At 54.8% G+C, this 13,538-nt stretch overlaps 1 protein-coding gene across 2 annotated transcripts; it reads left to right on the top strand.

Annotated features, from left to right (window-relative positions):
- Positions 1–5,767: 5,767 nt before the first annotated feature.
- Positions 5,768–13,085, top strand: BOD1 (biorientation of chromosomes in cell division 1). Of its 2 annotated transcripts, none has more exons than XR_008528524.1 (4): positions 5,768–6,001; positions 9,063–9,187; positions 11,258–11,526; positions 12,391–13,085. XR_008528524.1 is itself a non-coding variant. In XM_054566416.1 (4 exons), the coding sequence occupies exons 1-3, from the start codon at positions 5,768–5,770 to the stop codon at positions 11,451–11,453; spliced, it is 555 nt and encodes a 184-aa protein (XP_054422391.1). In that variant the 3' UTR covers position 11,454; positions 12,391–13,085. The 2 variants fall into 2 exon arrangements, 1 of the variants encoding a protein (XP_054422391.1); XM_054566416.1 differs by having other exon boundaries at positions 11,258–11,454.
- Positions 13,086–13,538: the final 453 nt, after the last annotated feature.

Raw genomic sequence — 13,538 nt, 5'->3', positions numbered from 1 at the left:
CCTTGGTAAATGTCTGTGTGACAAATGAGCGGCAGACTGGCTGAGGGCACGCGCTCCATCACTTGGCGAGGACCAGGGCCGCCACAGCTCCCCAGGGTCCGTTCCGTGCTGGGCTTGTCCAGCAACGAGACTGACCCCCGACTCCACAGGGGGCCGATGCTGTCCAGAAGGTGTAGAAGGTCTCCCTGTGTGGGGATGGCTGCTGGGACCAGGGAGGTGCTAACTGCTGGTCTGTAATTTCACTGAGCACAGACTATAGGGAAGCGTTTGCCACGCAACCCTTGGGTTTACTTGCAGCCGCCCTTCCAGTCGTCACCAGGGTGGACCCCAGTTCACAGATAAGGAGACAGACTGTGGGGGGGGGGGGGGGGGGGGGGCGAGGGCAGGTAAAGCGACCTGGTCCAGGTCCCTGGGCTGTTAAGTCACAGACCCCATTCAGTGGCCCCTGGAGAGCGGTGCTGAGGCCTCTCTTCCTGCCTCCTGCTCATTCCAGGTCAGTGTGCAAACCTGCGCCCACAGGGGACAGTGCAGGAAAAAGAGCCCACTGTCCCCTTCCCTCCCCCAACAGTGCCTCCATGTGGGTGCCAAGGCCCAGGGCTGGGGACGCGGAGCAGAAGCTAAGCCCCACCCCCTGCAGCTCAGGGGCAGCCTTGTAGCGAGCCCTTCCACAACGGTCTTCTAGACAGTCTTTTCTAAATTAAGGGTAATTAAAACTCCTCAGGTTTTGAGGATTTCTTAAAATTCCTTTGGCAGAGGACGACAGTGACGGGCTGTGGCGTTAGTGCTGGCGTGTGAGCTCAGGGGAGGGCCGTGGGGGCGGGGGGCGTGGCCAGAGGACAAGCTGGCTAGGTGGGCTGGCCTCCCAGGACTCACCTCGGTTTGGAGCCATTTCCTCCTGAGACTCCGACTCCCCAGCGCCCCCTAGACCCGGGGGCGCTCGTCGGGGGTGATGTGCCCAGCTCAGCGCTTTGTAGCAGGTCCTGGAGTCCAGGCACCAGGACCTCTGCTGAGGCACTGGGATTTTTCACTTTGAAGCCCAAAGCTCACTCTCTTTCATTCATTTGTTCCTGGCAAACCTCTCGTTCCTTCCCCCTCCCACCGCGAGCGCATTGTCGTTCGTTTCAGCCACTGCAGGCCGAGCTCGCGGAGGCTCCCTCTTCCAGATTTCTGTCGGGTGGCTGGCAAGGACAACGCCATTAGGAGCAGGATTTGGTGCCTGGCTTTTTAATTTCATGGCCGGAGGTTGTCAGGACAGTGCAGAGAAAATTGCCAACGATGCGGAGAGCGGCCCCTGAATGTGGGGCAGAGCAGCCGAGAACAAGGGCGCGCTTCAGCTGGGGGGGCGGGTGCTGGCAGCCACTCGGGTGAGAAAGTTCTCTTCATCTAAATTTCTTTGATTTGGATCCTGTGTTAATTTTAAAAGATCGATTCAGCAATTTTTCACCCTTCCTCAATAAAGTGTTTCAGGCGGGTGGGAAACGAAAGGAGAGCAGGGGAGCGGGGCTTCCTTCTGTGAGTGGGTGGGGGGGGGTGGGCACAAGGTCATGGATTTGAGGGGGGCTGTTTTATTTCCAAATCAGTTTGCAGACTTGGGTCACAGCGCCAGATGAAGGCACACGGTCAGGGCACAGCGCCGGACCCGCCAGAGCCGCTGCGCGGCTGCGGCTAGTGACTCGCCCTCTGGGTTCGCACATTGCGAAGGGTTGGGTGAAGTCACCCCTCATGTCCTCCCCCACCTTTACACCTCTCTGCTTCTAACACCAACCCCATCAGGGATCTGCTCATCCCTTTACTCCCGGGCTCTCTGACCTCTTGGGCAGAACCTCAGATGGGCCTGGATTGCTATCGCCAGGTTCGGCGAGGGAAGGCTGCAGTAACAAAAAATCCTAAATCCGACTGGCTTAACACCAGCAAAGACTGACATCTTGTTCACGCTGTACATCCACCAACGGTCAGCCGGGGGCTCGGATCCAGGTCATCCTGAGCCCAGGCCTCACGCTGACGGAGCAGCCACCACCTCAAATACCGCCCAATGTCACTGTGACAGCGGGAGAGACTGGCAGCAGCATTAGAGGCTCAAGTCCAGAAGTCCACATGTCACTTCTACTCAGGACTCATTGGCTGGAAGTAGTCACATGGCCCCGCACTGGGGCCAGAAGGCGAGAGCGTGGACTCTGGTGAGTAACGCTGACGATGCCCACAGCCCACGACAGGGAGCCTGCCGACCAGAGGCCTCGGGGAATGGGGAAGGGGGACGGAAGACAGGCACTGGAATGGAGGCCAGAGGCCTGAGCTTCCTTTCAGACCGAGCCACTGGGATCTGTACATTCCCCTGGTGTCCCCGGGGGCTGGAGGAAACCCCCACCTCGGGGGCGGTCACAGCTGGTGGTCTGATCAAACTGCACGGAGCAGCCGCCAGCGTCCGGGGCGAGCAGAGCCAGGAGCTGAGCACGGCCTCCTGCAGCGCGGGCCACAGGCAGCCTCGTCACACCCACGGGCTCCTTAACAACCCCTTGCCACCCTGGAAAGATGGGTGTCTGCCAGCAGCCCGAGGCTCCCTCTTCCCACACCGGGCTGACGCGCAGCAGGAGTGGGGACGTCCCGTGTGTCCACAGGCCTGCGGGGCCCTTGCTCCGTTTTGGCTGCAGGGAGGCGACAGGCCAGGCTGAGCCCCAGGAAAATGAAGGGAGCGCGGTGGGGGGATGGGAGAAGGGCCATCGCCCTTAAGCCTGTGGCCCCAAGTGAGCACCCGTGACAGCTCCCCAGGTGGTACCTGACCCCTCTGAATACTGGCAGTATTCTGGCATTTGGTTGAGGGCAGTATCAAAAATCTTAAACGGCCGTATTGTATATCTAGAAGGGCAAATTTCCCATTTACTCATTCTTTCTTCCTCTCCCCCCCCCCCACCCCGTCTATCACATTTTTATTACCAAGAGCCTGATGTACCAGGCACTGTTCTAGGTACTAAAAACACAACGGTGAACAAAAGCTGACCATCCCTTCCCTCATACATGTAGAAGTTAGTCGGGGGGACCAAGGTTAATGAAATAACCGCCCATCCCAAATGTGCATCCATGACCACAACATGTACTGAACACTTGCTCAGGGCCAGGGATTATAAATGGATTTGCCAAAATGGTACTTAATCATCTTCAAGGCCCTGAGGAACTTAGGCTCAGAGGGGTGCTGCCCCTTTCCCAACGTCACACCCCCCAGTGTGGCAGGGCTGGGACACCCGTCCAGCACCAGTGGTGCAGGAATCCCGTGCACTTGCTGCTGTGTCAGAGCGCCAGTGGCCACCTGCCGGTCTCATTTCTACCCAGTCCCTGACCTTTCTCCTTCGAGATATGGTTTTTGGGCTCTCGTGGTTTCACACTCTTATGGGGTCTTTGACACAAAATATTCCAGACCGTTAATATGTGCAATTCACTGGGGTTGGGCAACTTGTCGTAGATTTTAATACTGAGACCCAACAATGATTGTTTCCCCCCTAAAGGATACCTGAAAACGAGATTACTACCTGTGCAAAAGTTAAAACAACATTCTGTGCATGAAGCGCAAAAGGTTCTGGATTATTAATGTAGCAATGGCACCCCCTGGTGACCATTATTGTGTACTACACATTTCTTGACGAGGGAGGATTTGGGATGTACTGGCAGCTTCCCATTCCACGTTTGGCTGAATAATTAGCCTCCCTTCGTCCTGATCACCTTTGCATCCCATCCCCCACCCTACTTCTATCACTTCTAGTTGGGAGGTCACAGGTACAGAGTACAGCATCTTCTCACGGTTCATTGTTCCAGCAGCCAAGACACAAGACCCACATGTCCCGCAGTGAGGTTGCCAAAGGGTAAAGCATCCACTGGCAATCTCAATCACTAACCAACCCATTAGGTCATGGCGGGTTAATCCAGAATCTTCTGCTGTAACGCTTCTTTTCTGAAGATCGTGGCTCCCGGTGACTGTGCCCCACCCTTTCATCCTGTCCTATCACTATAGGTAACAGACGGGGACTTACTCTCTCTGAGGTTGGCACTGTGTCACGAGTGAGGACACAGTGATGGAAAAGTTGTGGTCCCAGCTCTAGGGCTTACACTCTAGCTGGGGAAACAGGTGTCCAATTAGCCTCTTCATTATTCTCTTTCGATGACAGTAGTTGCTGCAAGAACGAAGCTCTGAGTGTCTGTATCAGTGAGACAAGGCCAGATTAGGTCTGAGGGTCAGAAAAGTTTCCCCTAAGGAGAAAGTGAGGTGTGATGTGCCAGAAATGGAGATGAGGCTGGTCCAACCGATCGTGGGGAGGGGGCGCGGGGGTTGGAGGAGAATGAACATGGGCTTCTCCTGGCGCTAAAGGCGAGTGGGAAGTTCAGGGTCAATTAGTAGAACAGTCATTAGGCAATCTCAAGGATGGAAAAGTACTCAAGAGAGAACGCTTGTCATTAGTCACTGAGGAACACTGAGCTGATGTTGAAGGATGACTATAAACTATCATGAATATCTGAGGACTCATTTAAACTCTCCTGAATAGGAAATGTTGGAGTGGAAAGAGCACCCCTAATCTCTGTCCATTTTGCCTCTTCCCAGAAGCCGAAGATACTGCAGAATTTATTATTGACATCCCCCTCCACTGCTTATTTAAGATGAGAAGTAAGGTGAGACGCAATTCCTTGGGTTGCAGACAGAAGTTGAGGTGACAATGGGCAAAAGGCTGAAACAAAGAGAGAGAGGACAGTGGTGGCAGCCATTGGGTTCCAAAGGTGAACTGTGGCTGCAAAAATATTAGGATATAAAGCCTTACCTAGTGTATGATGCCAATTAGCTCTCAGGATGTAGCATAAGTTAAATATTGCAAGATTTGGATCCAGAAAACTTGTGTTCAAATCCTCCTTGTCTGCCTCTAGCTATGTGATTAGGGCAACAAACTCTGTTCCTCCATGTCCTCATTTGTAAAATAGCAATGATAATACTATCTGCTTTTTAGATTGTAGAGTGTGTAAAGTTTGCAGCTGCATGCCTGACATATTCCAAGTACTCACTAGTTTATTATTATTGACAATATTTAATATCTGAGAAGAAATCCACACGTGTAAGAAAAAATTCAGGAAGACAATTTTCCATTATTTTCCAAAGGATGCACTGCAATTAAAATCAGAGGGGCATTAAGAACCCCACACTTTTCTGAATAATAGAACTTTGACTAGTCCACTGTCTCCTAAATGTCCCGGATAATATTGTCCAAGGAGGCCCAGATTCCTAAGCCGCGAACCAAAAAAATAGGTGAAAATCTCTAAAAGATAAACCTGTTGACCTACACGTTCAACCAGCCACGCAGGTGATTCTTATAATCAGGCACTGTTGGGCGGTGCTAATTTACAGCAAGGGTTCAGTGATAGGCGAGAAAGGCCAGCTCAGGTGGCAGGTATCACGAGGGCCTACGCCTACAATTCCCATACTGCCCCCGCAAACTGGCGACGAGCGGGCCCGAAGCCTGCCGGGAGTTGTAGTTCCGGTCCGCCAAGCTTCTGCCTATAAGAACGCCGGAGGTAACTGCCGAAAACCTCCCGCCCCACAATGCAAATACCACTTGTGACGTCATCCGATGAGCGCCTGGGGTGGGACGGGCGGTTTCTGCCGCCGCTACCACCTCCTCCACTGCCGCCGTCCCCTCCTCCTCCTCCCCCCCCGCCGCCGCCACCTGTACCCGACCCCGGCCTTGTGTCCCCGAGAAGCCGTATTTGGTCTCCTTGGCGGGTCCCGGACGCAGCCATGGCGGATGGGGGCGGTGGGGGTACGGGCGCTGTGGGCGGTGGCGGAGGTGGCCCGGCCTCGGCGGGGGCGGGGACGGGCGCGGCGGGGGCCGGTGGGAGCGGCGGCCCCAGCAACCCGGCCTCGCTGCCTCCCGGCGACCCACAGCTCATCGCGCTCATCGTGGAGCAGCTCAAGAGCCGGGGCCTGTTTGACAGCTTCCGCCGGGATTGCCTGGCCGACGTGGACACCAAGGTACTGAGCCCGCCCGGACCGAACGGGACCGGGAGCGGGCCCGGCATGAGGCCGCCCAGATTGCACCTTTGCATTTTCAGAGCAGAGAGCAAAAACGAAAGATACCTTTAAAAATCTCATCCGTGAGGTCAGACCGCTTGGGGCAGCACGGGGAGCTTTCACAGTGATGCGCACGTGTGTTGGGCTCCCAGCCCTGTCACTGTTAGGAAATGATTTAGTCCAGTCGCATCTCCGAACTTGGGGTTTCAATACTGGTTTTAGAGCCTAGACTCTTATTTTTCCTAAGATGAGATTCTTTAAGCCTCTTAGCAAAAACCTCAATATGTTAACGGTGGAGGAAGCCAGGTAAGTAAGGGTAAAATGGTTTGACTGCACAATCATCAATATTGTAGCCATTTTGTTCCTTTTCTCTAGCTCAGTGATTGCAGTCTTGCTCATGCAGTTGAGTGAAGAAGACACACTGATGGTAAAGCCAGCCACCGTTTTGTACTCCATAGCGGATGACGGTGCATTTGGTGCTTATTTTAGATCCTAGTGCCATAGGTCAGCCCCTCCCCCACCCCAGTAAAATGCTGTCTCATTTAATTGCCAAGGTGGTTTGGATTCAATGAGTGCCATGTGCGCTGTGTCAGACATGCAGTAGTTGCTGCAGCATTTGTCTCAGAAGCTTTCTCACAAGGCTCTGGCTGTAGGTTTAGGAGGCTGTTACTGACTGGGCTCCTCCAGGGAAGTGACTTCCCCTCTCTGAGCCGACCTCGCAAGATTGTGAGCTTAAAATAGACCTTAAGACTAGGAAAGCCTCATTTACTTAATTCACTGAACGTGTATTAGCCTGTGCCATGCCATGCCATGCTGTGTGGATACTGGAACAAGTCAGCTACTACCCAGTCCTCAAAGCTTGTGTGCCAAGTGGGGAAAAGGACTCGTCGACCAGAGAGTATATAGAAGTGGTCTGTACTGTTACTCTCCTCCAAGATTAAAAAGCCAAGGAAAGGTGTGGTCCTTGAAATGAGGTGTTTAAGTTTTCTCCATTAAGGGTCTCAGATACATATTGTCAAATATTCCCCACTCATGTTTCTTATGTTTTGTGTGGCTTAATCCATGTAGTGTGCATTTTTAAAAAATTAATATGGAGAAGCTGTTGGAGGGGAGAGAATTGAGGCTCCTCCACTTAACACCTCCTTAGACGTTCCTCCTCCTGGTCTTACCAGGTTATTTTAATTCTCAAGAATAGTGCATTTTCAGGCGCACCTGGAGTTTTTTATTGCTTTAGGCCCCTGTTTCTCGAAGTGTGGTCCTTGAATCAGCAGCATTACTGGAGAACTTGTTAGAAATGCATATCCTTAGGCCCCAGCCCAGACGGCTGAGAGGAAGGTGTAGGGGAAGGTGTACTGATGGTTTCTGCAGTTTACTTTGCAATGCATCTGAACTATAAAGAAACAGAACAAACTGATCAGGGAGTTATGAGAGTGACAGGTAATATAATAAGCTGTTAATGGCAGGCACAAAAGGCCCTTTCACTTCACGAATAAGGGAGCTAATCTGTACTGACAGGATCTACTCGGGTTTGGCGGGGACATTTGCTCTCCTTTGCCCTTTTATAGTAAATGGTTATCTCAAACCAGGAGTTATTTTGAACAGAAGGTACAGTATCAGGATGCGTGGCTGCGAGGGACAAACCCAATTCCAGCTCCTCATGGACGCCCAGGAAGGACTGAGCGAGCAAACTGCCGGCAGCGTGGGGCGCAGTTGGACCAGGGCGGCTCTACGAGGGCTGCCCCTCATCCCCATTCTTTATAACCGTTATACTCTCCTGTAGAGCAGGGTCCTCCTTTTGGTTGCTTGTATCTCTTGATTATATCTTATTCTGGCTTCACCCTCTAGGAGGGGACTCTCAGCTCCAATTTAAAAAAAAAAAAAAAAAATCCCAGGGAACGTCTGCCTTGACGTAGCAGTCAGGCACCCACTGCCTTCCCCTTGGGAAGGCGGGGAGAATGGTTACCAGGAGGAGGAGTGGCAGGGCAGACAGTACACAAGCCCTCAGGGCTGCGGACCCCCACGTCCAGCTGCTCTCGGTGGGCTTCGGCTGGGTGGCCCAGCGGCGGGCTGCAGGTGGCCGGGGCCTGGGCCCATGCCACGGGTTGGGTCAAGTCTGCTGCACGTGGACGCATCCTAGGCTCCGGGCTGAAGGGGCAGAGATTGTCCAGGACATGCTGTCACAGAGGGTCATCGGGGCACAAGAACCAAGCCAGGCAGCACAACTGCCTTTAAGGTCTCGTCGCTAACATGCCATTGACCGGAGCATGGGGGGGTGGGGTGAGCGGTGTGCTTATCACACTCGGTTTGGAGAAGAGCACCTCATGGCACTGGAAGTTTCTGGAGGCTCAGGACATGCGTTCTTTGTGTTTACCAAGTCCCTTCTAACGTCCTCCTGGTGCCAGTCAGGCCTAGAATCAGTAGGGACCTCTTGGCTCCTTTGGGGCCTACAATGTGCTTCCCCTCCGCCGTCCCCGGGGCTCCCAGGCCCTGCCTGTGGTCAGCGTTCTTGCGTCGTGCTGAGGCTAGGTGGTCCTCCGTGTGTTGCTCAGACTGGCCTGTGAGGTCAGCGGGGTAGTAACCGTTTCCCAGTTGGAAATGACTGAGACCCCAAGGTTGCGGGACTTGTTGAAAGTCAAGGGCTGGTAGTGATGGAGCCGGCTGGGACCCAGTGCCTTTGATGTGGCAAGAGCCTGGGTCTCCATGTGGCTTTGCCTTGCGGGCAAGTTGTTTACTTTCTCTAAGCCTAAGTTTCTCATCTCTGAAAGGAGGGCAGGAGAAAGCTGACAGGACCTCCCTTAGAGAATTACTTGAAAAGTAAATGAGATTATAACAAAGCATGTGGCACTGTGCCCACCCACCGTAGCGTGGGTGCTCTGCCCACTGCATGGTCTTCACCATCCCCACGGGAATGTAGTTAACTTGAAAATCTGCATTTCTATGAAAAGCAGTGTTTGGAGTGACTGATTACCAAAATTTTGATGCTTTTAACTTCTGAGCTTCTGCCTTCTTTTCAATATTTTAGCCAGCTTACCAAAACCTGAGGCAAAAAGTGGATAATTTTGTGTCAACGCATCTGGACAAGCAGGAGTGGAATCCTACGATGAACAAGAACCAGCTGCGAAATGGCCTGCGGCAGAGCGTGGTTCAGTAAGTAAGCAGAAGTGCGGGTGGACAGCAGCCACACGAGTACACGACACACGGGCGGGCTGACGGAGGTCCCAGGCCACGGCTGGGCCGAGGGGGGTGGTACCTCCCAGCCACCGTCACGCACAAGCCGCAGCAGGCTGCTCCGTGATCGGAATTCGGGGCTGAAGGAGCACGGCGCTCAGGTGAACTCCTGCGGGCGTCCCCGCCCCTGCAGGCTGCCTGCGCGTCGCCGCCAGGGGCGCTGAAAGAGGTTCCAGATGGCAAACGTCATCTCTGCTCTCGGAGGTTTTCGGTGTAGTCTGAACACACATGGGCGTTTTCCACCAAGATGCCAGCGTTTGGACTTTGGGCACAGGAGCTGGGTCTTTAATCTCACAAATGAACGCTTAGTTTTACCACCCGTGTACATTCCCCAGCTTTTTTTTTTTTATCTAGGATGTACTTAACCAGAAAATGAATTTGGACATGACACTGGGACATTTCCCTGTGAGTCTTGCTGACATTTTGAATCCGAGGCCAGTCTGAATATAATCTTGGAACGAGGATTTGCTTCTTAACCCTGGAGGGCTCCTGCCTGATGAGACCCCGCAGCCCAGCGCTGGCCCCATGGCCGCGCGACAGGGCCCGGAGGCTGGGTCCCAGGTCTGCGGCGTGGAAGGCTCTGGGAAATCGGGCTCAGCTCTTGAACCTAGTGGTGACAAAACATCTTTTAACTACGTGATAGCTGCGTGTTGCCCCTTCGGTTTAGGCTCCTGACAAGATTTCACGTCTCCCTCAAACGCTTTCCTGACCCCCGGAGAGCGAGCCACACCGTGTCTCCCCTGGTTGGGCTTCCACAACCAGTGAAGGCCCTGGGGGTCTGCCTCAGGAACCGGGGTGTCGCTGGGAAGCACGGGGCTTGTGACTGAGGAGGAGAGCTGTGATCCCCGGCCCTCCACGGCCCGGCGCTGACCCCGCTGTGCTATGTGCCCGCCTCGGAGGGCACACCGGACAGACGTGGGGCTCCCTGGAAGTGCGCTGGGCTCTGAGGGCGTTGTGTTTACATGCCAGCTTCCTGCTGATAAGCTGTCGGTCACCCCGAATCCAGGGAGCACTTTGCTTACTGCCCACCCGAGCGCTCCCAGGCTTGCTTCCCATCTCGCCTGTCACTGTGCTCGTGCGCTTCCTCCGCGGCCCTGGACGCCGCCCGCGCAGCTGCCGCGGGGCCTGTTTTTGCCCCAGCAGCGGCCGGCCCGAGGGCTCTCCAGGCTGACGGCAAGGCAGTGAAGCCCGCCCGTGGGCTCGTGGCGGTGTTTGCGTCTTTCAGGCCTTAGCGCTCTCACTTGAACCTCTGTGGATGCTTTTCCAACCTTTTCAAGTGTGACGTTGAGTCCTGTCACCACACTCTGCCTCGCTGCCCTGCCCCAAGTGTTGAATCCAGACACTTTGGCTGATTTTTGCTGTACTTTAGAAAAGGATTTGGAGTGTATTTCAACCCTGCAGGAGTTTAGAACCAGTTCATTCTCTACTTACTGTCTGCTTCCAAATCCCTAGTGCGTGTTCTAGGGAACGGCCACAGCTGCAGGCCACACGGAGTTGCGGGCCATGCGGTGCCACCCCCAGCTCACGCTTGGTGACACAGACATTTGCAGTTCGCAGCCACGCGGCTGTGGGGGCTGCTTCTGCTGCAGCCCGTGCCAGAACAGGTGGCAAAGGAGACGCGGTCAGGTCTGAACTCGCTGCTGGGACAGGACAGGGAAGCCTCTCGGCTCTGTCCCTGCGTCAGGTCCCTTCCTACCACACCATCACTGTTCTGTTGTCTTTGGGATGGGCCGCTTCATGCTCTTTGGCTCCTTTGTCCACAGCCGAGATGGCCGGGGAGCAGACCGTGAGGCGGGAGTGGGAGGGGGCTGCTGGGTTTCATGGGGGGCAGCCCGCACCCCACCTGCGAAGTGGATTGCCCTGGAGCGGGCTCCCTGGGGGCAGCGGCCCTGACCAGGTGCACGGTCGCTGGGCCCTCAGGGACACTTGCTGGGGAGGAGCGCAGCCCGGGGGAGCCACGTGACAGAATGCTCTCTCTGTCTCCACAAGGTCAGGGATGTTGGAAGCTGGAGTGGACAGAATCATTTCTCAGGTGGTGGACCCCAAACTAAACCACATCTTCAGGCCACAGATAGAACGAGCAATTCATGAGTTCCTGGCGGCGCAGAAGAAAGAAGCCGTGCCGGCGCCGCCCCCGGAGCCAGAAAGCCAGGACCCGCCAGCCCCCGCCCAGGACGCGTCCTAAGGTCCGGTATCCCGTCTTTTGTCCGGGAGCAGTCATCTCTGACTTAGAGAGATAGGAAATGGATAGAAAAGGGGTAAGCCACCACTGGGGACAATCCCGTGCCTTGTCTGTTCCGAGCAGTGGTCACGCAGACAGACTCCCCCTGCCGCTCGAGTCGTTGTTCACTGTGAACTAGTTAGCGTGTTCCGTGTCGGTGAGGGTGTGTTCCGGGGCCACCAGAGCGCAGCACGTGAGCCGTGCAGAGTCGCTTTGTTAGAAGCCGGCTGGGGTGATTGGGGTGCATGAGGGAAACGCAGATGAAAATCTTATTTCTTCTTAAATTGTTTACATGAGTCTCACCCTGGATTCGGGTTAAATTTGGGTTTATGACTCGGCTCTAAAATGGAACAGTGCCTTGGTGAGTGGCTACAGCCTAAAGGGGCCGAGTCGGCCCGAGGCCCCGCTGGGGCGCCATGCATTCAAAGGAGCGGAGCTTGCCGCTGTCCGCTCCCCTGGCTGCCGCTGTTAAGTGCACCCCTTTTTTACTACATAGGGGATCTAAGTCTTAAAGTTCGCTGTAGATACACAAACAACTTTCTGCGGAGCTTGGGAGACATGGGCCAGTATGAGCTGCGACCAGCCGCGGGCTTGTACTTCGCCGTCGTCAGTAGCCACTCGGTTGCCTTGCGCCCTCATGCTCCCTTGGGGTCCAGTTTGTAAGATTGTTTAAGGTGCCTGTGACTTGATGAGTGTCAGTGAGTGAAAAAGCAAGCGCTTCGGGCTGCACGGGGCTGTCGCTCAGGGGCGGCACTGTCATCATGCCCGTGGGGGTGGGGGCGCCAGTGCCCTTGGGGAGCATCTGACATCCGCCTCAGGCCTTCCTGGGTTAACTGTAAATGCTTTTAGGAACATAAAATTCAGTATCGGCAAGCACTTTGATATGATTCTCTTCTTCTAGGGTACACATTGACATCTTTTGGAAGCCCCACTGCATGGTGGGGAAGAAGTGGATTCAGTCCGTAACAGGACCACTTTGGGGAGCAGACAGGCCCAGGTCGTCACTGGTGTCGCCTTTGACTTTGGGGCAGGGTCCGCAGTGAGTGGGGAGTTGGCTGTGTGCCTCTGCCACCCGGCCTGCCTGTCTGAGGGGATGACACCAGCAGACACTGCAGGCATCTAAAGGAACACTACATCTACCTGGGGCCATCCTGGAACAGACCTTCGTACTTGAACTTGGAGACTGCACATGGGCTTTCAGGCTTGCCCCCAGGGACAGGCGGAGGTCGCGGGGAAGGAACGTATGCAGCCCCAGAGAGGCAGGGTCTGGGAGCAGCCGTACAGGGTAGCTGGGAGTGCGTTCTGGGCTGTGCTGCTTTGATGTTGTTTCTCAGTGGCAAACTAGAGTGTACAAGCCGTTAGCATCAAGTAGCTTTCAAGTTGTTGTGACCCTCTTGTGCGTGAACCTCGTGGCCTCAGTGTCTGCTCCCCCAAGAGGCGACAAAGCCCGGGACCCTGATGCATGAGCAGGCTCAGACACTAGGCAAGAGGAGACATTGCAGGTGCTCTGTCCGGTCTGCTTCCTTCCCCGTAGGGACAGGAAGTCTTGGGTGTGTGTATTGTTTTTCTCGTGTTCGTGTTTTTTTAGAAAAGTGAATGATCAATAAATAGCTTAAGTTTTGTAAAAAAAAAAGTTTGCTATTCTTACTCTGAAGCTTCAACAGAATCTTACACCCCAGGGTGTGAAAGGTGAACTCCTCCCTTCCTCTGCCTGCAAGCAGCTCCTGCACACAGCAGGTGACTTCACGGCGGGAGGATCGTGGACAGACCTCGGCCTGCCCTCACCCTGAAGCCAGGGGCGCAGCTGGGCATGGGCGGGCAGGGGGCAGGTCCTCTCCTCCCCAGACACGACCAGGACTACCGACACCAGCCTCTAGCTTAGGGTCACGCACTATATTAGTGTTCCCAGACCTGAATGTGCAGGAGGGTCACCTGGAGACCTTGGGAGGGGCAGGGGGGCAGAGGGGCCTGAGTGTGTGTCTCACCAGCTGGCGGTGTGGAGGCCAAGGGCTCTCCCCAAAGGCCGTATCTTGAGCCTGGATGATGTCA

This window comes from Pteronotus mesoamericanus, unplaced genomic scaffold, assembly GCF_021234165.1.
Source record: "Pteronotus mesoamericanus isolate MK-2021 breed Mesoamerican mustached bat unplaced genomic scaffold, CSHL_Meso_final contig_1, whole genome shotgun sequence".
NCBI lineage: Eukaryota > Metazoa > Chordata > Mammalia > Chiroptera > Mormoopidae > Pteronotus > Pteronotus mesoamericanus.
The sequence above is the reverse complement of the archived record's forward strand: the minus strand, read 5'-3'. Positions and strand labels throughout refer to the sequence as shown.

Coding starts and splice junctions, on each gene's coding strand:
- BOD1 (XM_054566416.1), top strand. CDS start 5,768: ATGGCGGATGGGGGCGGTGGGGGTACGGGCGCTGTGGGCGGTGGCGGA. Junction 6,002..9,062: donor TGGCCGACGTGGACACCAAG/GTACTGAGCCCG, acceptor TCAATATTTTAG/CCAGCTTACCAAAACCTGAG. Junction 9,188..11,257: donor CTGCGGCAGAGCGTGGTTCA/GTAAGTAAGCAG, acceptor TGTCTCCACAAG/GTCAGGGATGTTGGAAGCTG.